Source organism: Sturnira hondurensis, unplaced genomic scaffold (assembly GCF_014824575.4).
Source record: "Sturnira hondurensis isolate 20B ecotype Veracruz unplaced genomic scaffold, ASM1482457v3 Scaffold0009664, whole genome shotgun sequence".
In the NCBI taxonomy this organism is placed as follows: domain Eukaryota; kingdom Metazoa; phylum Chordata; class Mammalia; order Chiroptera; family Phyllostomidae; genus Sturnira; species Sturnira hondurensis.
In genome coordinates, this window is record NW_028082295.1 from 1,374,420 (window position 1) to 1,397,613 (window position 23,194).

At 38.8% G+C, this 23,194-nt stretch overlaps 1 protein-coding gene across 49 annotated transcripts in view; it reads left to right on the plus strand.

The window, feature by feature from the left end:
- The first annotated feature begins 1,714 nt into the window (after positions 1-1,714).
- MAP4K4 (mitogen-activated protein kinase kinase kinase kinase 4) overlaps positions 1,715-23,194 on the plus strand; it is a 199,304-nt gene continuing 177,824 nt past the window's right edge. For 9 of the 49 annotated variants that reach the window (XM_037057280.1, XM_037057281.1, XM_037057287.1 and 6 more), the window contains exons 1-2: positions 1,718-2,077; positions 2,358-2,423. In XM_037057280.1, the coding sequence (XP_036913175.1) occupies positions 2,021-2,077; positions 2,358-2,423 (123 nt within the window). In that variant the 5' untranslated portion in view covers positions 1,718-2,020. Of the gene's footprint in view, positions 2,078-2,357; positions 2,424-23,194 lie in introns of all 49 variants that reach the window. The other 40 variants (XM_037057282.1, XM_037057296.1, XM_037057313.1 and 37 more) reach the window with 8 other exon arrangements.

Genomic DNA, 23,194 nt, shown 5'->3' on the forward strand with positions numbered 1-23,194 from the left:
TTAACATCTTTTGGTTTCCTAATGTGGAAAGTGGGAAAAATAAAAACACCTATTATTTGGGGTTAATGTAAAGAAAAATGAAATAATACATTGTTTGGACCCAATATACATTACCTATCAAGAATAATAAACACTACTAAAATACTATCACTAGTAATATGGTCTGAAAGTTCACATGTGCATTAGTCTAGCAGTCTATGTAAATTATTTAATTAACACTCTTAGATAATGCCATTGCTGTTGATGGTTAAGAAACAAATGATTTAAACCACTATTAAATTCACAGTAACATTTTTGTTATTATAATTTTCCTAGCCTATGGATTCTAGGAGTCTTTGAATGTATTTTACCCTTACAAGGGATTCTCATAGTCAAAAATCTTGGAAACCAAATTGTTGGGAGGCAGGAGACTGCCAACCATACTGTAGGTAAAAGACTAACTTGGTTGAATCAGAGACTTTTATTTTGGGAATAGGCTGAGATGTTCCATGCCCAGGCTGTGCTTCTAAGGAATTTAGGCACATCCCTTATCTTTCAGCACTCTGGTTTCCTCATCTCTAAAATAAGGATAGCATCAGTCCTGGCCTACAGAAGTACTACTGCATGCAAAGCAACAATTGGTAGATGATGATGATGGTGATGTTTGTGAAGCCTAATTAGGAAGGGTCTTGAGTTTACATTCTGTGAGGCTCCTGTCTCAAAGTTTGATCCCAGTAACAGCAATGTTAGCATCTCTGAGAACCTGATAGAAAAGCAAATTCTTAGGCTTATCCCAGATCTGCTAAATAAGAAACTGGAGGTGGGGTTAGCAATCAGTGCTTTTACAATCCCTCCTGGTGATTCTCTGCACTTAGGTTTGGAACCTGTTGTGAGGTAATAGGGAGCCATAGAGTTTTCATCCAGTAAAAATTACTGGTCACTAGGATTAAAATTGGTTCATAGGTTATATATAGAATAGAATTAAATTGTCTTAACCACTGACAATTTAAGTTGCTGGAACATGCCTGTTTAATGAGCCTGAATGATTTGTAGGCACAGAACTTGGGTCAGTAGTGATGACTCCAAGTTTTTCACTATTCACCCTAGGTAACACAGCGTAAGGCAATTAGAAAAGCTGTTTTGGAAACTGTTTCCACTTGAAATTTTCGGACATCACAGCCAAGTGACGCTCGGCGAATCCAGCAACTACAACCCGGTCAAAAGTTTGGCCTGGAGAAGAGAAAGGACAAGAAAACCATACAGGGAAATGCCGGTTTTGAGTGTAGAGAACCTGGTGGTGGGGGAGGGGTGGGGATAAGTCGGGGTGAGGAGAGAGGACCTTCCTCCGCTTGGGTACACCCCTTTCGTATCCCTTTAGCAGAGGTCCAACTGCACACAGTCTCTCCCTGATATGGGTAAGGGTACGCTGCTTCTTGGCGTTTGGGTCCTTGCTTGTTAGTGCGAGGTGAGGGCGGCTTTTTGCACTCAGCACGGCAGCGGGACTACCCAGGCTCTGTTCTGCGTGTCCAACCCCTTGGGAGGTCACGGTGCTAGGCGCCCAGCGGCCATTGTTCGGCCGCACCCTTGATGTACATTCACGCCACGCGGGCGGCCGCCCCGCGCCCTCCAGGCGGGGCTATGGTGGGAGTGCGTTTCCGCCCGTCCTTCCTGTCGGAGCAGGAAAGGGGGAGCTGTTTTCTCTGTCCGCGGAATATGTTTTTCGTGTCCCGTGTCCCCTCCTCCCGCGCCACCCTTCCCCTCCGCCCTCCTCCCTGCTCCGCCCCCACCGCCGGGGGAGCTTTGTCTCCGGGCCTCTCGCGCGCACTCGCTCCGCGGTCGGCGGCGCGGCACCTCCAGCACCCCGCCGGCGAGTAGGCGCGGGGCTGAGGCCTGGCGACGCAAGGGCTGCCGCAGGTCGCCATGGTGTGAGCTGCGCTGCCCTCCCGCGAACGCTCCGCCCGAAGCCGCCGGGCCTGTGACCAGATCACCCAGCCATAGCTGTCTTCATCCTGACACTCGCTTTGGGTGGCAAGAAGGGAAAATGGCGAACGACTCCCCTGCAAAAAGTCTGGTGGACATCGACCTCTCCTCCCTGCGGGTGAGTGGCCGCCATGGGCGGGCTGGGAGTGCGCGGGGAGCGGGGGCCGCGCCCTAGGCGCTCCAGCGCAGCCGCGAGCCTGGCGGCCCTTTTGTCTGACTGTGTCTGCGTGTGCTTGGTTGGGGCGCGACCCAAAGCCGCCGCCCCACACCTTCGGTTTTGGGCAAGCACGCGGATGGAACCCACCTCGTTGTAGCCACCCTTTCTCTCCAGCTGCCCTTCTTTATTGATTAATTGTGTGCTGCTTTCAGAAGATAACCCTTTCCTCCTTCTTGCCTAGGACCCTGCTGGGATTTTTGAGCTTGTGGAAGTGGTTGGAAATGGCACCTACGGACAAGTCTATAAGGTCGGTGTGAGGCACCTTACCTTCTTTGTTTCCCGTGGCATGTTGAAACTTCTTGTCGGGGACAAGATTGGTGGTAAACACGCTGCTGACCGCAGGCCAGGCCACTTAGCTGAAGTTGGGAAAGGGGCTTCTCCTTGCAGGCCCTCTGTTTTTAAACAGAGCTTATATTCAGACTGGCCTTAAAAGACCTCATTTCCTGGCTTTGAGATAAGGAAATAACCTACACTCTTAGGCATGCACTATAATAAAATGGGAAGACATTTTTTATAAGACAATCTTCATTTTTTTGTTCTTCCCAAATCTGGCCTTCTTAATGTGTGTGTGTTAATTAAAATTAATAATCAGGCTTTGTCTATGGTCATTTTAACCCCTGCCTTGACCTTCTTGAAAATTGTCATCGTTTCCTCTTTTGAATGCTTGCTGAGAGCTCAAGGTGCAGCGTTTGGGACACTTTATAACTCTATCATGCTTTCTACTGATGGATACATATTTTGGAAAAGAAGGGAGGATGTGTGTTTGGGCAATAGGAGCAGGAAGAATGACAGTGTAAGGATTATAAAATCTGAATTCCAGGAATAACCTGTTTGACAGGTGTGTAATTGAAACAGAACCAAGGGAGAATGAACAGTGAAGAGGGTGTCTAGCTTTCACAGCTAGCTCAGGCTTTTCTCCCTTTTTCTAACGTTCCACCCGCCCTCCACCCAGCCCCAAATGGAACCAACAAATCTGGAGACTATGAGTCTACCCTGAGTAGCTGACACCTGATGTGACTAACAGCGCTGTTCATTTTATCTAGTGCACATTCTAGAGGTTATGGAAGAGCTGTAGGAAATGGAGGTGCAGGCCTTGAACATTTTCAACGCACTGTTAAATTTTCAACGTCATGATTTGTTTGTTACTATCAAACGTTTTCTGAAAGTTATTTGCAGTGGGGTTTTCTAACTGTTAGAGTGGGTACAAGGTCAGGATAGAGGAAAATGAAGGTATTTTTGGGCTTTGTGGTTCACCATGAATTGCCATTGTTTCATTAAAAATAGAGGGCAGGGAATTGGAAGCTGACTGTAGACATTTTCTTAGGCCAAGTTAAGTGTGGATCCTGTTGTCTCTCTTCTGCTTTATGAAGAAGTTTTATCTATCACTTGCAATGCCTCTCCCCAGCCCCAGCTTCCCCTGGTCTAGGCTGTATACGGGTCTATGGTCTGAAATTGTAGGTGATTCTACATGAATAAGCTTGTGTTTTTTTTTTGTTTAACTGTTGAGGTGAGATTCTTGAATTTAAAAAATCTGTTAAATCAGCCTACTGGGCTCATTTGAATTTGGAAGTGTCTGGAAAATTTTTGGAAGAGATTGTGTTGCAACTCACTGAGTGGCCTGGTAACTGGCTTGAAGACATTTTCCCTAGCCCTGGTGTTTATTTAAGCAGCAGTTTTTTCTAACCCAGTTTTTTTGGCCAAATTTAAGTAGTGAGTGTACTCTTCCAAGTGAGTTAGCCAAAGCTTGTTTTTGACCTGGTTACACAGTGGCTAGATTGTTTGTATCTTCTGGGGTCAGCATGGATGTGAAGGGCAGTGAAGTAAACCAGAAACCAACAGTCTAGTCTGTTCTTAAACTGCAAGAAAAAGAAAGAATGAAATCCGAACATATATTAATTGGTTTTAAGATGTGAGAGTACTTTATGGTAACAGATTCATTAAGTTTTTACTGCTCCTCATTTCCTCTTTGGTTCTATTCCCTCTTCCTCCCAAGCTTTTGAAATAGATTTGCTGGCATTGCATTTGGAAAGTATTTGGGACACTGGCAGTGACACAGCTCTCTGACTACAACAGTTTGTACAGATGAGAAGTTCTCAAATTATGCAGACTGAAGGAATTAAGATGTATATGCAAAAGTGGCATACAAATCATGAAGAAAATGGTGCATGAGATTTTATTCACCAGCAGTTCTATTTTGTTATTTTGGAAAATTTCAACATGCAAAAGGAGAGACTAGATTACTCACTCAGTTTAACCCTAACCAGCACATGACTAATCCGGTATCTGTCTCTTCCTCCCTTCCATTATCTTAACCTTTTCACCCATAAACACTTAAGTATGTATCTTTTTTGTTTATTAGATAATCACTATGCTGTTCTCATACTTAAAAATTAATTCCTTAGCATCAAATATTCAGTGCTAACATTTTTCTGGTTGCTTCATATATGTTTTATTATTATTACAAGAAATTCTTTATTGTTTATGAACTGGGAAGCTTAAGTGGTGGCGATAGCAGAAAAAGTTAGCAGAAAAAGTCTCTGTTTTCTTCCTCCCTTCAAATGTGTCATTTCTAGAACCACCTATTATGCATAGGAGTTTATTTAGGACTTTCATTGGCATGATTTACAGATGGTGATTTTGGGATTAGATTGTTAACACTCTAGCATGTGTTTATTGCTACTAAACACCATCAACATGAATAATGGCAGAGTTTAGAAAGTATTTGTGTCTAATTATTTATAAAAAAGTTTCTCTTTTTCCTTAAAGCAACTTCAGGTAAAACACCTGTAAGCTGAACAACCCATAGTCCCAATATTTTATTTTTATCTGTGAAATTTTAATTTTATAGAGATAGTAGTTGCTTATTTTGAGAAGACTGTATGTGAAGTGAATTAATAGGAAGAGGGAGTTATTTGAATTTTGATATATTTGTGAAAATGGCTTCTTTTGGACAATAGTTTGATAGTTTATAATTTATCTCTGGAAAAAATAGTAAATAGCCTGGGTATAGTTGAACAGTGTATACCTTTGCTTTTAAAAAGGAGTTGAAACACAGGACACATTCTGTTTAGGGAAATTTATTTTTACCTTAGATTTTTGAGGGCTCATAGAAAAGAACATTCATATAAATCAAAACTTAAAATTGTAAATTTCTGTTTACAGGGTTTTATTCATAATACCACATATTTATAAAAGTGTCTATAGGATGATCTTGTGCATGCTGAGTAAATGTAGTGAATTTTAATTACTTTCATCAAAGGGGGAAAGTGATAACTTGAGAAATAAAAACCAGAGGCAATAAATTATAGTTTCTTTATGTTACATTGGATTTTATTATTTTTAATAATTTGACTTTTTTTTCTTGGGGTAACTACTGTTATTTTTTATTTTGTGAGCATTCAGTGGCTGGTGTTCCAAAATGTCTTGACCTGGAGAAGGAAGCCTTGTATCTGGGAAGATTCTATATAGAGAGAGGAAGTTTGGGAGTTTAGAACTCAGTGGGTATAGTGTCTGGAGTCAGAGCTTACTCCCAGTAGAAACTGAGTATCTTGACCTTGCTTGATACTGTGTGTGTGGCAGAACGGCTGAGGGTGATCTTTGGGAATGTCAGGAGGTTTAGGGAGCACAGGGCATCTTGAAGAGAAGATATTTGTGCACAATTTGAGAGCAGAAATCATTCTTTAAGTGTTGAGGAGCCACGGAAAGTTTGCTGGGTTTGGGGCTCCCTGGGAGTAGGAAATTTGATTAGATGATGTTTTGGGAAGAAGCAGAAAAGTTCGTGATCCTAGGGCAGCAGTCCAGCAGAGAGCAGGTGAAGAAGGGTGGTAGAAAACAAGAGTGTTGGGGTGGATTCTTGGGCTCCATTGAATGTGAGGAATTCACTCATTCTTTACAGGCTTTGGTGTGGCCCTTTAAATGGGTGCACTCCTTGCCCACTGGATTAGAAGGAGTGTTGAGATTTGTGAAAGTGCTATAATCACTTTCCATTGCTCACCAAAAAAGTGCCCTATAAATTGTTTAGCTTTTAAAATTGTTTAATGTTTTCAAGCAAGCACTTCAGCTATTGTGAGAGGTTTAAATGTTATTATAAGTGTAGCATTTCTTATTCTCAACTGGAGATGTTTTTCCCAGTGGAGGAAAAGAAATTTTGTAGAAGTAGATGTTTTCATTAGGAGGACGGTTGACCTGTGCTGATTGACATGTATAGACTTGTTCTGAGACAGGTCCTTCATGCTGGAAGGTTTCTGGACCTGGGTAACAGGGGAGGAAGCTAGTCCTGCTGAACACTAGTTGCTGTGTAGCTCTTAAGAAATATCAACCCCAAACTTCCAAAAAAAACTGTTTTGGAACTAAACTAAATCAGGAACATCTGACCACCAGGTGAAGCCCTGCTGTTGGTGGGTTTTTAATTCTTGTCACTTGAAACTTCATGATAAATAAATGTTCATTCACAGAGCTGTAAACTTGTCTTTTGTCATTTTTTCTTAACCAGTATTGGATATATGAATATTTCTACATGCTGACATAATCCAAAATTATTATCTAGGGGAACTTGCTGCAGTGTATTTGTAGATTTTTGTGGACTGATTTTGGAAGAGCAAAGGTGTTTTTGAAATAATACATCCTACTTTTGAAATAATGCATCCCTGTACAGGTGTGCTAGGTCAAGGACTAATCATGTAACGAGTTTCCTTCCCAGGGAACTAAAACTATTATAAGCTAAGTAGATTTTTAACTTAGAGATGGATGCTTTGACACGTGAATTTCGTACATGGTCTTTTATTTTCTTTGCTTTATTAGTAAATACTTAATCACCTGGTTGTGAACAACTGCTTGAGCCAAGGAATTGCCTAGTCATAGAGCATCAGACGTTTTCCACATCTCAGTTTTTTACTAAGTTTGCGATGACTGTGCTTCTTATCATTAGTATCAGTCCTTTCATTTTTCTGCATCCCAGTCATTTAAAAATATCAGCAGGTGGCAGTAGAATATTGAAATAATTACACAGGTATGATGTCTTCAGACAGGTGGTCCAGGCACTGAAGCAGAACTGTTGACCAGAGAGCAGCACTGAATCGTGATAGATACACTGCAAGGCCCACTCCCCCTCTTGTGTGCAGGTCTATTATGGCCATTGAAGTAAAGTGTATGAAAGTGCAGACTGCTTGGCAGTTGACTGTATTAGAGTGAAAGACTTCATGGGATATTCTCAAATCAAATACTACTTGCTGAGAATTTGTGACAATTTTAATGTTTGAAATAATTTTATTTACTACCTTCCTTTTATGAACTTTGTTTCTCTTATAAGTGGATACATCTATAGTTAGTGGATCATATATAGGTCATCCTATAAAGTACTTGCAAGTAATTGCTTTGAATGTTTACTATAGACAGATTTTTCATGAATTCAAATGGGTTTCTTACAATACTGGTCAAAATTACCAGTGTTAAAGATGTTAAGATATATTTACTATTTAATTTGGGACCAGTTACTTGATTTTGTAAGATGTAAATTAGTATTTAATTTGGAACCAATTATTTGATTTTCAGGAGATAGAGTTTGCCAAATACTAGTTTAATTTTTAGATAATTGGTCGACAGTTTTTTTTTCTAAAATGGTAATGCAAGAATTGAATCAGGATAAATTTTTCGGAGCTACGAAGGGCTGGCTAGGGAGGAATGGAGAAGGCAGGATGATGTTATATTACCAGTTACCAGTGCAGCAGCCGTATAATATTAGGTTTTACGATGTTTTATGACTGTTCACCAGACAGAATATGATATTCTGTTATGAAGCTAGTTCTGTAATAAAAGTCTGTTGGCATTATTCAGATGAGAAGTGATACGTTAGGAGGCATAAAGTTTGGAGGCACTTTCTTCTGCTATGAGAATTTCAAAAGGAAGGACAATAATAAGTTTTAGGACTTACTAGGTTTTTACAAGTAGGATTCTTGACACTCTGACATCTGTGTAGCATTATGAGAAACTTAGAACTAAGTTGGGGAGACAAGATGCAAAATGATTAGCTGCTGATACTACTCAACTGTGCTGCTGTTACATGAGTTGGGCCCTGTTCTGTGTGGTGAAGGAAGCAGGGGAATAGGCTGGACAAAAAATGCCACACATGTAACATAACTTACATCCTATAAGGTTTCTGGTTCCCCAGAACCCCCATGTAGCACTCTTGTACTCAGGCACAGCAGATACCACATATGCAGCTGGCTCTAGCTTCATTGGGTGTTTCAGCCTCCACAGGGCTTCTGTCTCTGTGCTGTAATACACAGTGCAAATAACTAAAAAGTGAAATGAAAAAGTAGACATACAAAATACGAATTTCAGTCTTTTTTTATTAGAATCAAAGAACATAATATTACACTGTCAGATAGTTATAAAAGTTTTTACACATTTATTCTCAATTTCTGAAATTATCTTATGTACCTACCAGTCCCCACACTGCACTTGGAAAAGTACTGAACTGGCAGGATTCTGCTAGGGCTGTAAGTGGGCTCTTGGGTAGTTTGTTGCATTGGCAAGCTGGAGAATTGGGGGCCAATGTCCACCTCAAGCAGTTGTTCTCCCAGCCTGGAGAAGTAGGGGCTAAGCACATATTGCTCACAGCTTTATGCTTGATTTGCCTTTGATCTCTGGAGCATTGTTAGTGTCTCAAGTGTGGCCAAATATTGACAACTTATTCTATTAAATTCAGATAGTTAAAAGAAAACCCCCACTTTTATGTTATGAGTTGAAAACTTTATTTTCATTACATGATAAGCAGGGCCTTAGAAAACTTACCAAACTTATGAATACATATAATTACAATCTACCGATACTCAAATTCTCTTGTCAGAACCTGGAGTAGTTACCTTATTCCCCAGAGGAATCTGTTTTCAGTGCTTTTAGGTGCTATATCTGAAATTTACTGCCATATTTCTAAGTTATGTGCTTTTGTGGCTATTTCTTGATTTATCAATTTTGTATACTCACTGACTTTTTTTAACAGTGTAATTGTTACGAGTATAGTTCTGTGTTTAGCTGAAGATTTAGCTCTTATACTCTCCTCCTCCCTTGAATAAGTCTATCATGATTTTAGATTAAAATGATAATTATGTTATCATGACTAAATACTTGAGCCAAATGGTCTAATATGATTACATTTCCTTTTTTAAACACCCTTTCCCACTTGTGTTGCCTTACTTTTTCTTCATTAGCCTTGTTTTCTGTGCACCTGTTACTACATTCCTCTCAAGTACCCTAAAAATATACCAAATCCCTGGCAAAGTTAAGCTTTTTTCAACAATTTTTCCAAATGCTTAAATATGTCAGATGTTTTAGTGTTTTAGATAACTTACTTTTTTTCTCCCTAGAGGTGTCTCACAGCTGGCCAGGTATGGTTGCCCCCTAGACCTGCTGCACCGTGGTTTACCTGGAACATCTCTGTTTCCTGGATACTACAGTCTTCTTTTTTGGTTTGCTACCTTATCTTCCTGCAGCACAAGCTCCAGTAGCCTTATAAGAAAGATGCAAGGGTTGTAAAGGTTTTATGTTCTTGGATGGCTGAAAGTATCTTTATTATTATTTTATGTTAGGTTTGCATATTAACTATATATGGTGGACAGCATTTAGTTTGAATATCTTTTTCCTTTGGAATTTTGAATACATTGCTCTGTTGTTTAAGTATGACCTGTTTTAAACTTCTTTTGGCAAGCTTTTAGGATATTCTCTTTATTCTTGGTATTAGAATTTATGAGTGTCTCTTGTCATTCACTGTTCTAAGTACTTGGTTAATTTTTTTAACATCTGGAGATGCCCCTTTTTCTGAGAGATTTTTGTCTTTTCCTCCATCTTCTTTGCTTCTCTTTCTAGAAGTCCTATTAATCACTTTTTAAATTTTTTAAATATTTTTCTCTACTATTAGTTATTCTTTCTCCTTGCTCTGCTATTATGTGTTGTTTCTGACTTTACATTTTAATATTTTATTGAATTTTTAACTCATTTTTAATTTAGAGCAACACTCATTTTTTAAAACTGCATCTGTTCTTTTGTGTATATGTCTCATCTCTCTGAGTATATTCATTAAACTTTTTTTTGCTTGATTTTCATATGCTCTTGCATTTTCCCTCTATTTACTCCATATTTCATTTATCCTGTTTATTTTGATCTTTGTTTTTAATGCTGAAGATTTTCCTGAAATCCCTGGAAATCTATTGCTGCTCATATTTAAAAGTAAGGCACTAGAAATGAGTTGGAGGCTCAGTGTATAAGAGCAGGAGGTTCTTGGTACTTCAGTGTCAAGAGGACAGGTGGTATGAGTACATTATCATAGATTGAGAACCTCACTTTGAAATATCTGTAGGCCTTTTCTTTGGGGTCAGTTTCTCTGAGAAGAATACTCAGAGGCTTTTACTGCCTAGGGATTCTACATCTGTTTATTGGAGTTCTGGAATTCAGGGTGGAGAAAGGAGCCTGGAGAACCTACATTCTAATATGTTAGCTTTTCAGTCCTGTGTCCCACCTCTTTGTCCTATGTGGGCATTTCTCCTTCAATTTCTTCAGGGACTAAACCCTTGGTTCTTGTGGGCATGGAATGATGTGGGATAGTCACCAGACTATACAAGGTAGTGACAGGGAACCTGGATGTTTAATCACTGAATATCAGTTCTCCTGATTTTAGCTTTATGATACTTCACTTGCTGTCAATTGCTTCCAAATAAAGATCTTTTCAGGGTTCTGTGGGGCAGATTGCCTCACATTTGGTACACCTCCTTGTATGCACTTAAGTTGTAAGGTTTTCTTCTTTACTAAATGAATTACTGCTCTAGCCATTTTTTAGTTGCCAAAACTTGATAGAAATGATCTCTGCTGTCATCTCCTTCCCTTTATTTCTTTATTCTTCTGCTTACCTTATGATTATTTTTATGGGAATTAACCCCTGTGACTCCTGTGATCAGTTCACCAACCTGAAAATTAACTAGAAGTTATATCTTTGATTTTAAACTTTTTTGTTCTGCTCAGGTATTTGTTATTTTTCATACAGATCAGTAACTTCCCACAGCAAAACAGAAAAAAGCAGGAGTAAAGTAGTGCCTTAGTGCTTGACCTCTGTGCTGAAATACTTTGGGAGTTGCAAGCCCAGGGAGATGGGGTGAGGGACAGGGAGAGTGAGGCAGGGTGCAGAGCAGTGCTCTGGTGAGGCTTGCTGCTGCTCTGAATGAGCCTTCAAGAAATTGAGAAATGTCTTCAACAGGGTTTTTTTGTTTTTTAAACAGTTTTATAGAGGTAAAGTTTATGTATTAATAATTTCACTCCCATTTCATTCATTGAAGCTCACATTTCAGTGGTTTTTAGTAAATTTACTGAGTGGTGCGGCCATCACTCTAAATCAGTGTTAGAACTTTCATTACTTTAGCAAGATCCTCATACTAATTTACAGTTACTACTTGCTCTAATCCAGATCTCCAGACAACCACTCATCCTTTCTTTATAAATTTGTTTTTGAAAAAGAAGATTTTATTTATTTATTTTTAGAGAGATGGGATGAGAGGGAGAAAAACATCCATGTCAGGGAAACATTGATTGGTTGCCCCATCCAGGGACTGAACCTGCAACGTAGGCATGTGGCCTGACTGGTAATCGAACCCACAACCTTTCTATTTGCAGGATGGTGCCCATCCAACTGAGTCACAGCTGTCAGGGCTAAATTTGCCTTTTTTGAACATTTCACCTTACATCATGTTTTTTTTTTCTTTTTTGGAGGTTCATTATACTGTTAAGTGTGGTAGCTTGTTGCTTTATTATTGTTCAACAGTTTTCTACAGTATAGATATCCAGCTACCTCTGTCTATTCACCAGTTGGTGAGTGTTGCAGTTGTTCCTGGTTTTTGGCTATTGTAGCAAAAATGCACTTTGGCAGGTACTGTGGCCTGGCATCCACAGCTTGGGCAGGAGAGCTGCTCAATGGGAACACACCTTGGAGTCTACATGGAAGGAGAAAGAGTGGAAATTGATCTGCCTGGATCTTCCCATTTCTTAACAGTATAACTACATGCTTTAAGGTTTTGTGACCCTGCTGCCTGTCTGTGCTTCGCTGAAGCCTTTACCTTCCCCATTCCCATTATTAGTCATTACTGTGAGTTTAAGTCATTTCTTTAAGTGAATATAGTTTCTTATCCCTGTGAAGACAAACTCTTTACTGTCAGTGAGGTCATTGGTATCAGGAACTAGACCAAACCAGTTTTCCTTCTGACGCTTTATTGGGGGACTCCATTGTTTAATATTCAGACATTTTCCACATGATGCTAAAGACTGGAATTTTCCTTTGTCATAGACACTCACCAGGGTTTGAAAGAAAAACAACAAAAAAAATGTATTCTCTTTGGTCAGGAGGATGTGTACCAAGTTAAATAAATGGTTTGTTCTGTGATACATGGGGGAGTATAATTATGCATTTAATTCGCTTCAAGTGTACCTTTCAGAGTATTTTTCTTACGTTTTATTCTAAAGTGCATTTATGGTGTCTTTTATTCGAGACTTACTGTCAGATCAAATCTCATTAAATTTAATAATAGTTTACTTTTTGAAAATTCTTGTACTTAGAGTTTTCATTCTTACCTGCTATGATACTAACAGAATACTGCTGACAACCAGAGCCCTTTGACCCATCGGTTTTTCTGTGACCCTCTTTATGAATAATTGCTGTATAGTTTTATGGCTATTTAGTTTTGAGATCTCAAGTCAAGACTGATATTATCCAAATTAGGGCAGTACATCAAAGGGACATACAATTTATTGGGGACCCCAGGTTAGTGAGTATTGCCTGAGTTTGAGGATGTACATTCAAGTAATACAATTTATTGAGTGTATTCATTCACCTGCTAGGGCGTACCTTAAATTCTAAGTCTTTCCTGTTTGAAGTTGGTATATTTGAACATCTTTGTTATCTCTCTGTATGTGGTACACATGAGGTGGGGCACATAATTAATAAATATTAATATAAGAATAAACTCATGTACTCACAGCTGTAAACCTACTTTTGCCCACTCTGTATGTTCTTTTCATCCATTCTTGTTGCTCCTTCCCTTAGTTTCCAGGAAAAAAAAACCTTATGGATGTTCAGCTCTTTATTCTTTAGTGGTTTGAGGATTTAGAATCCAGTTTCTGTTTCTCTATAAATATTTTGAGTCTCCTCTGCTAGGCAAGATTCTTTTCAATCATTTATTGCATACTTAATGCATACATGGTATGTGCTTGGCACCATGTGTGGTTTGCTCCGTGTTGGCAGTGAACTGGAAGAGCAGTCAGATTGTGCCTTTGTGGGACACAGAGCAAGCAATTTGAAGAGGATGATACTGCAGGTGGGGAAGAGCATGGCCTGTAGGAGTATATAGCTAAGCTAGAGCTGCTAGCTTAACTAGATATGGTGTACACAGTGGAGCTTTATGATTTAAATTCAGATTCTGTGCAGGAGGCATAGATGGGTAAGGAGCAAGAACAGTCAGCTTATAGTTAAAACAAGCCTTGAGCTGATGACTCATAACCTTGATTAATAGAGCTTTGAATAAAGATAGGAGGGGTGTGTTCTTTTGGTTATGGTAATTGCTGGCCACTACTGTTTGCTTTGAACCATCATCATCTGTCTTTTGGGAGAACTTGTGTCCTGTATCTGCTGCTGTTTTGGTGTTCATTGCTGTTTTGAATCTTCTGCATCAGTGAGAGGTTAACAGTTTATCCATAGTACCCTAATGATCCCCAGAGAACTACTGTGGAAAAGGAGTGTTCATCAGACTTCTTGAAGTGCCCTTTGTGCAACATTAGGAATGATACCTGGAGTATGTGGTGAATGGATGGCCCAGAGTAGGTCACATAGGGACTACTTTATTCAGCAGCTATTCTCCTTGAACATTAGGGCTGGAAGTGACTTAATGTAAAATGGCAACAGTGTGGTATAGCTTTGTCATATCCAGGTAGTTGTTAATAAGTTTCTGAGTTCAGTTAAAAAAGGAAATAACTTAAAAGATGAAGTATCCCATTTCTTTTTTTTTTTTAAGATTTTATCTTTATTTATTTATTTTTAGAGGGGAAGGAGAGAGGAAGAGAAACATCAATGTATGGTTGCCTTTTGTGCATCCCCTGCTGGGAGTTGGCCTGCAGGGAACTGGCCTGCAACCCAGGCATGTGCCCTGACTGGGAATTGAACCACGATCCTCTGGTTCGTAGGCCTGTGCTCAATCCACTGAGCTACACCAGCCAGGGCCCTCCCATTTCTTTTTAGGTACTGTATGTTTGCTTTTTGATTATATAGACAGAAGATACTTTCAAGCTTACTGAGTAAAATGGTTTTGTGGTCTTTTTTGAAAAATTCAATATCAAGTGAAATATTTGTAACCTTTCTCTAATAATGCTGGCAAAAAGGCTTTTGCTAGCCTTCAAGTGTGAAATTCTTTTTTATTTGTTGAAACAAGGCCTCTGACAGTCATCAACACCAGGATTGAATTCCTTTACTACTCAGCTGGTTGAAAATATATATTCTCTCTTTTATGTATTACACGAAACAAAGTGATTTAAAGTGCTAAATATAGGACATTCTTGACCTTTATTTTATTTTTCATTTCTCTCTGGCTCTTTCAGCTGAGGATTTCCTTCTCATAGTCTTTCCCCTTTTTTTCTGCTTTCCTTTGGATTAATTAATTGTTTTATGATCCCATTTTCTGGCCTACTAGCTATTTTATAGTTTGCTTTAAGGTTATAGTACATACTTTTAACTTGTCACAGTAAATGATGTGTACTTCATGTACAGTATAAGAACATTACAATAGTATCATTTCCACTTCTTACCTGGCCTTGCAGTATTTTTATTATAACTTTTACTTTTATATGTCATAAATCTCAAAATATATTGGTATTATTTTTGTTTAAAGAGTTAACTGTTTTTTTAAATTTTATTTTATTGACTATGCTATTACAGTTGGCCCAATTTCCCCCCCATTTTCCTCTCCAACCCAATCTCTTCCACACTCCGTCAGGTAATTCCCACACTGTTGTCCATGTCCAGGGGTCGTGCATATATGTTTTTCAGCTACTGTATTTCCTGTGCTGTACTTTGCATCTCCATGACAATTCTGTTACTACTGATTTGTACTTCTAAATCCCTTCACCTTTTCTGCCCATGCCCCTAACCCCTCTGCCATCTGGCAACCATCAGAATGTTCTCTGTATCTATGGTTCTGTTTCTGTTCTACCTGTTTGTTTATTTTGTTTTTTTTACTTTTTATTTTATTTTTTGGGTTTTTTAGATTCAGTTGTTGATAGATATGTATTTGTTGCCATTTTATTATTCATATCTTCTTTAAAAAGATCCTTTAACATTTCATATAATACTGGTTTGTTGATGAACTCCTTTAGTTTTTTCTTGTCTAGGAAGCTCTTTATCTGACCTTCAATTCTACATGATAGCTTTGCTGGATAGAGTAATCTTTTTAAAAAATATTTTATTTATTTATTTTTAGAGAGAGGGGACAGGAAGGAGAAAGAGTGGGAGAGAAACATCAAAGTATGGTTGCCTATCTTGTGTCCCCCACTGGAGATCTGGTCTGCAACCCAGGCATGTGCCCTGACTGGGAATCAAACCGGTGACCCTTTGTTTCACAGGCCTGCGCTCAATCCACTGAGCTATACCAGCCAAGGCTGGATAGAGTAATCTTGATTGTAGGTCCTTGCTTTTCATGACTTTGGATATTCTTGCCAGTCCCTTCTAGCCTGCAAGGTTCTTTTGAGAAAGCCACTGACAGTCTTATGAGTGCTACCTTGTTGGTAACCAGCTGCTTTTCTTTTGCTGATTTTACTATTCTCTCTTTGTCAAGGTTGGCATTTAAATTATGAGGTGTCTTGGGGTAGGCCTCTTTGGATTCATCTTGTTTAGGAATTTTTGCACTTCCTGGGCTTGTATGTCTATTTCCTTCACCAATTTAGGGAAGTTCTTTGTCATCATTTTTTCAAATGGGTTTCCATTTTTTTCTTTCTCCTCCTTCCAGTACCCCTACGATGTGAATGTTGTTATGCTTGAGGTTGTCCCAGAGGCTGCTTATTTTGAGGATTTTACTATCCTTAATTTTTTTGGAATTTTTATTTTATTTTTTTTGCTATTCTGATTTGGTGTTTTTTTGCTTTCCTCTATTCCAAATTGCTGACTTGATTCTAGGCTTCATCTGCTCTACTGTTGATTCCCTGTAGATTGTTCTTTATTTTAATCAGTGTATTCTTCATTTCTGACTGGTTCTTTTTTTGTAATTTCCATGCCTATTTTAATGCTCTTGAAGTTCTAAGTTCACTGAGCATCCTTATAAAACCAGTGTTTTAAATTCTGCATATAGCACCTTGTTTACCTTCATTTTATCTAGTTCTTTTTCTGGAGTTTTGTTCTGTTTTATCATTTGGGCCATGTTTCTTTGTTTTCTCATTTTGGCTGTCTCCCTGTGTTTGTTTCTATGCATTAGGTAGAGCTGCTACCTCTCCCAGGCTTGGTAGTGTGGCCTAAAGTAGTAGTTGTCCTGTAGCATTCAGAGGCAGAGCTTCCTCATTTACTCAGTTTGGGTATTTGAGGTGCTCCCACTGTATTGGCTGTGTACACCCTCCTCTTGTTCAGGCTTCATTGCTGTTGACATGTTCAAAGTCAGTCACTCCCTATGTTCCATCAGGGGTCACACAACATAAACTACAAAGTGATCTGCAGATGGCTGCTACTTGTGCTGGCTTGGAAGTGCCCAGGAGAGGCTAAGCTGTGAACCAAGGCTGCTGCTAATGCTAGGCCTGGGGCAACTTAGCGAGAGGTATGGGGCTTGCTCATGCCAGATGCTGGTTGTTTGAGATAATTTAGGAAAATATGAAGCATGGGCCAAGACAAGCCGTTCATATGAAAAAGCCACTGGAAACAGCCTGGGAGGGTCCAAGAGTTGGGTGGCACAGGGCCTCAGGGAATCACCAGAGGGGGGCAAACAGTGTAAGCCAGGTTGATAGAGTCTCAGATATGGTGCCCATCTGCTGGCTCTGTGGTGGTAAGGTTCAGAAAAGATTCAGAAAAGGTTCAGAAAAGAAACAGTAGCCTCTGCCTATAGTTCTTTCTGGGAGAAAGGTATCCCCTGGCTCTTGCCCTGATGCCAGACACTTCAGTTCCTCCCTGTATGCCTCTGGTGCCTTTCAATCTACTGTCCCTGTGCTGGAGTTTAGAGGGAGTGAATCTGAGTAAGTCTGCAGGCCCTTTAAGAGGAACTGTCAGGGAATCCAGAGTTTCTTTCTTCTGTATCCTCAATCCCTTTTGGTTTTTACAGCCAGAAGTTATAGCAACTTCTCCATGGCTTTGGAACCCTGGTCTGGGGGTCCTGGTGTGGGTCTGGGATCCCTTACTCCTTAGATTTCCCTCCTGATTTTTATCCACCACCTATAGGTGTGGTAGTGTGGGACTAGCCCATTCCATGACTCCGCCTCTCCTGCCAGTCACGATGTAATTTCTTCTTTAATTCCATAGTTGTAGAACTTCCATTTATTTTGATTTCTAATGGTTCTGAATGATGGTTGTTCTGTAGTTTAGTTGTAATTTTTATGTGATTGTGCAAGGAGGTGAGCTGTGTTTACCTAGGCTTCCCTGCTGGAAATTTTATTGCTTAACAGTTAACTATTTTTTAAAAATATATAAATAATAAGGAAAAAACCTAATATGTGTACCTATGTTGTTTGCATTTCTGATGCTTTTCATTTCTTGTATAGACCCATATTTTATCTGCTATCATTTTCCTTCTGCCTGAAGGACTTAGTTTTATCATTATTTTGTAATATAGTACTGCTGGTGATGTTTTTTTTTATTTAGCTTCTATATGTCTGAAAACTTTCCTTTTGGTGCTTTCATTCTTGAGAGATATTTTTGCTGAGTATAATATTTATATTGTTAGTTTTTTCTTTCACTGTTTTAGAGATGTTACTACAGCATCTTGTCACTTGAATTGTTTCTACTGAGAAACCTGCTGTCCTTATTTTGTTCCTTTGTATACATACAAGCTGTTTTCTCTGAATGCTTTTAAGATTTTTCCTTTATTATTGGTTTTGAGTAATTTAACTGTGATATGTCCTGGTGTATTTTTCTTCATGTTTCTTGTGCATTAGATTTGTGAGCTTCTTGGATCTGTGAATTTAGAAGTTTCATCAAATTTGGAAAATTTTTAGTCACTATTTTTCAATTTTTTTCTTTATATCCCTTCCTTGTTTTTATATTTGGGCACTCCCATCACATGTTTATTAGGCTGCTGGAAGTCGTCTCACAGTCTTTATTTTTTTCTTTTGGGCTTCATTTGGGCTAGTTTCTTCTTTAGTGTTGACTCTGCCATTAATCCTGTTTAGTGTGTTGGTTTAAAAATTTTTTTATTGTTAATCCTCACCCAAGCACATGCTTTCATTAATTTTAGAGAGCAAGGAGCAGGGGGTGGATAGAGAGAGAGAGAAAGAGAAACATCAGTGTGAGAGAGGAGCATCTACTGGCTGCATCTCATACACAGGGATGGAACCTGTAGTATATGGCATGATGCTCCAACCAACTGAACAACCCAGCCAGGGCCCATCTAGTGTATTTTACATCTCAGATATTGTTTTTATCTCTAGAAGATTTGTCTTTTACAGTATTTTCTAGGCTTCTACTTTTTGAATGTGTGGAAAACAGTTAAAAATAGCTGTTTTAATTCCTTGTCTTTAATTTCAATATCTGTCAGAATTGGTTTGGTTTTGATGGATCTTCTCCTTATTGCTTGTGTTTTCCTGTCTGGTAATTTTTGAGTGGATGCCAGACATTCCGAATTTTACCTTTCTGTGTTCTGGGTGTTCTTTTATTTCTGTAAGTGTCCCTGAGCTTTGTTCTGGAGTGCAGTTAAGTTACATGGAAATAATTTGATTCTTTTGTGTCTTGCTCTTGATTTTGCTAAGGAGTTCTTGACCAGGGGTTAGTTGAGTGCTAATTTTGCCCCACTACTCAGGTAAGATCTTTCTGAGTACTATACTCAATTCCCCATGAGTTACAAGTTTTTCCATTTGTTTGGTGGGAATAGGCACTATTCCTATTCCTATGTGAGTATCTGTACTGTTTCTTCTGATCCTTTTGAATGGTTTTTAATGTCCAGCCTTGGGTAATTTCCTTACTTGTATGTGCTGGTTATTACTTGGCTGAAAGCACTGGGGTCCCTCTGCAAAGCTTTCTTCTTTTGTGTATCTCTTATTTCTTATACTGTCACCTGGAACTCTAGCTGCCTTGGTCTACCTTCAACCTCAGTTCCTTCTCAGCTGAAGGAATCTGCCACAAACTTTGTAAAGGGAGTAAGTCCAGGCAGTTGTATGACTCACTGCATTTGTTTCATCTTTCAGAGATCAGTGACCTTCATGGTTTTGTGTTTCACGCCTAGTTTCATGAAAACTTTTGTTTCGTAAATTTTGTATGGAGTTGTTTTAGTTTTCAAGTAGAAAGGTAAATTAAGTCTCTGTTGACTCCACCTTGGACAGCAGTAAAAGTCCAGTGGTATGGCCATGCTATTCACCCTTTGCTCATTACGAGTAATCAGCATCAAGACAAATTGGGAAAACAACCCCTCCCTCTTTTTGGTGGGAGTAATGGGGAGTAGGAGGAGAACAACCTTGGATATCAAGAATGCCATTAATATGTTTTATTGCAGTGTAATTCAAATATCACACTAGTCACCAATTTAAAGTGTGTAACTCAATGGCTTTTAGGATATATACAGAGTTGCCACCTCTGCCCTTTCCTCTTCTCTGTTCCTAGGCTACTACTAATGTGCTTTCTGTCTCTATAGGTTTACTGATTCTGCACATTTCATATAAATGGAATCAAACAGTATGTGTTTTGTGACTGCTTCCTCTACCTAGCATGTTTGCAAAATTCATGCATGTTGTAGTGTGTATTGGTACTTCATTTTTTATTGCAGAATATTGTATGGATATATTACATTTTATTTGTTATTCAGTTGATGAACATATGGGTTGATGGACTTCTGGGCTATTAGTAATAATTCTGCTATGAACATTTCTGTATAGGTTTTAGTGTAGACTATATTTTCATTTCTCTTAGTTTGACTAATTTGGTTGGACTAACAATTAACATTGTTAATATCATGATATTAACGATAGTTGGACTTTTCCTGGACAGACCTCATAATTCAAATAACTAAATATAAGAGCTAAAACAATAAAACTTAAAAGAAATTATAGGAGCAAATCATGACCTTGGCTTAGGCAGTGTTTTCTTAGATGACACCAAAAGTACCAGCAAAAACAAAATAAAATATAAGCTAAAATGGACCTTATCAAAATTAAAATTAAATACAAACCATTGTTAATATCATGATATTGTTAATATGATATTGGTAATACTATGATATTAACAATGGTTGGAGTGACATCAGTGTAACGTGACATCTAAGGAGAGTGGACTGGAATGTGCATGTATAACCAATGACTTGGCTGTACCAGTCAGTGGGGGTGGTAGATGCATTGAGCAAGCTTGTGGCCATTGCACTCAAAATGCCTGAGTGAATAGAGCAATGAAGCTGCATCAGATTTTGCGTTAAGCTTGAGCATTCTTTCATGGAAACTATTTGGATGATTCAGAAGGCCGTAGGTATGGGTAACTGGTGATTGGCTGCTTCATCACAACAGAGTGCTTGCACATGCATTACCTCTTGTGCAGAGTGTTTTGCGAAACATCGAATCACCCAGGTAACTCAGCCCCGATACAGTTCAGATTTGGCACCCTGTGAAAACTAAACTTTAGTTTTTTCCAAAAACTAAAATCATGTTTGAAAGGGTAGTGGTTTCAGACTGTCTGTGAGATTCAGGAAAATACAGTGGGGCAGTATATGGCAATTGGGAGAACTGTGTGTTCCCAAGGTGCCTACTTTGAAGGGGACTGAGGCGTCATTGTCCTGTGTGCAATGTTTCTTGTATCTTCTTCAAGAAATGTCTCTGTTTTTCAAATTACATGGCTGGGTCTCTGGACAGACCTCGTATTTTGAGTTAGTTAATTTTTGTATGTGATAGGAAGTAGAGGTGCGGCATAATTCATTTGCTTGTGGATATCCAGTTGTTCCAGCACCATTTGTTGAAAAAACTGTTCTTTTGCTATTCAGTTTTTTTGGTACACTTATTGAAAACCACTTGAGGCCCTGGCTGGTGTAGCTCAGTAGATTGAGCACAGGTCTGCGAACCAAAGCATTGCCGGTTTGATTCCCAGTCACGGCACGTGCCTGAGTTGCAGGCTGTGTCCCTAGTATGGGGTGTGCTAGAGGCAACCAGACATTGATGTTTCACTCCCACTCTTTCTCCCTCCCTTCCCCATCTCTCTAAAATAAATAAATAAAATCTTAAAAAAGAAAGAATGAAAACTACTTGACCTTAAGTGTTAGGGTTTCTGAACCTATTTTTTTCTTTTTTAAATTTCTGGACTCTTAATTCTGTTCCTTTGGTATTTATTTATCCTATGTCTGCACAACACTGTCTTGATTACTGTAGCTTTGTAGGAAGTTTTGAAATTGGAAAGTGTGAATCCTTCAACTTTGATTTCCAAAAGAATCTTTTTTTTCCTTGTATTTTTAGCAATGACTGACTCTAGGAGGTACTTTCAAGAAGCTTCTTCTTGCAATTGCCAAAAGCTCTGTGACTTGGGATTTTCCGGTTTTTATTAAAAACTTTACTAGTTTTGCACCCTGGCTGGTGTGGCTCAGTGACTTGAGCACTGGTCTATGAACCAAAGGTTCTCCAGTTTGATTCCCAGTCAGGGCACATGCCTGGGTCTCAGGTCTACAGTAGAGGGTGCATGGGTGACATCTACATATCAATGTTTCTTTCCCTCTCTTTCTCCCTTCCCCTCTCTCTAAAAATAAAAAATAAAACTTAAAAAAAACTACTATTTTGCACTCATCTATTCATACATATGTTAGTATCACATACTCAGTAACTTTCCACTCCTCCCAAATACCTGTTTGTTAGGAAGCATCTAGAAATATTTTGAAATCTCTTTCACCTGCAAATATATGAAAGAATAATTTGATAATGTCACCGATTCTTTCAGAATGTTAGTGGCCCTATAAATTAAGTGCTGTATAGCATAGAAGAGAAAAAAATTTAAAGATCTAAGGAAATGGAACCATTTGGAAATTAAGATATCTAGGTGCAAAGTAACTCTACCTAGATGAGTTTTTGACTTTTTAATATTTTTTCTTTTTTTCTCCTCTTTATTCCTCTCTACCTTGCACTGCCCCTTCCACCAGCATGCCCTACCTTTGTTCATCTTCATGAGTCATACATGTAAGTTCTCTGGCTTCTCTATTTCCTGTACTATTCTTAACTTTTCCAGGTCTATTTTATACCTACCATTTATGCTTCTTATTCTCTGTACCTTTTCCTCCATTCTCCCCTCTCTTCCTCCCTGCTGATAACCCTCCATGTGATCTCCATTTCTGTGATTCCATTCCTGTTCATTCCTGTTCTAGTTGTTTGCTTAGTTTGTTTTTCCTTTTTTTTGTTCAGTTGTTAATTGTGAGTTTGTTGTCATTTTACTGTTTATATTTTTGATCATCATCTTTTTTTTTTTTGGTAAGTCCCTTTAACATTTCATAGAATAAGAGCTTGGTGATGATGAACTCCTTTGACTTGACCTTGTCTGGGAAGCACTTTATCTGCCCTTCCATTCTAAATGATAGCTTTGCTGAATTGAGTAATCTTGGACATAGGTCCTTGCCTTTCATATCTTTGAATATTTCTTTCCAGTCCCTTTTTGTCTACAAGGTTTCTTTTGAGAAATTTCTTTTGAGAAATCAGCTGATGGTCTTATAGGCTCTCCTTTGTAGGTAACTGTCTCCTTTTCTCTTGCTGCTTTTACGATTCTTTCCTTATCTTTAATCTTAGATAATGTAATTATGATGTGCCTTGGTGTGTGCTTCCTTGGGTCCAACTTCTTTGGGACTTCCTGAGCTTCCT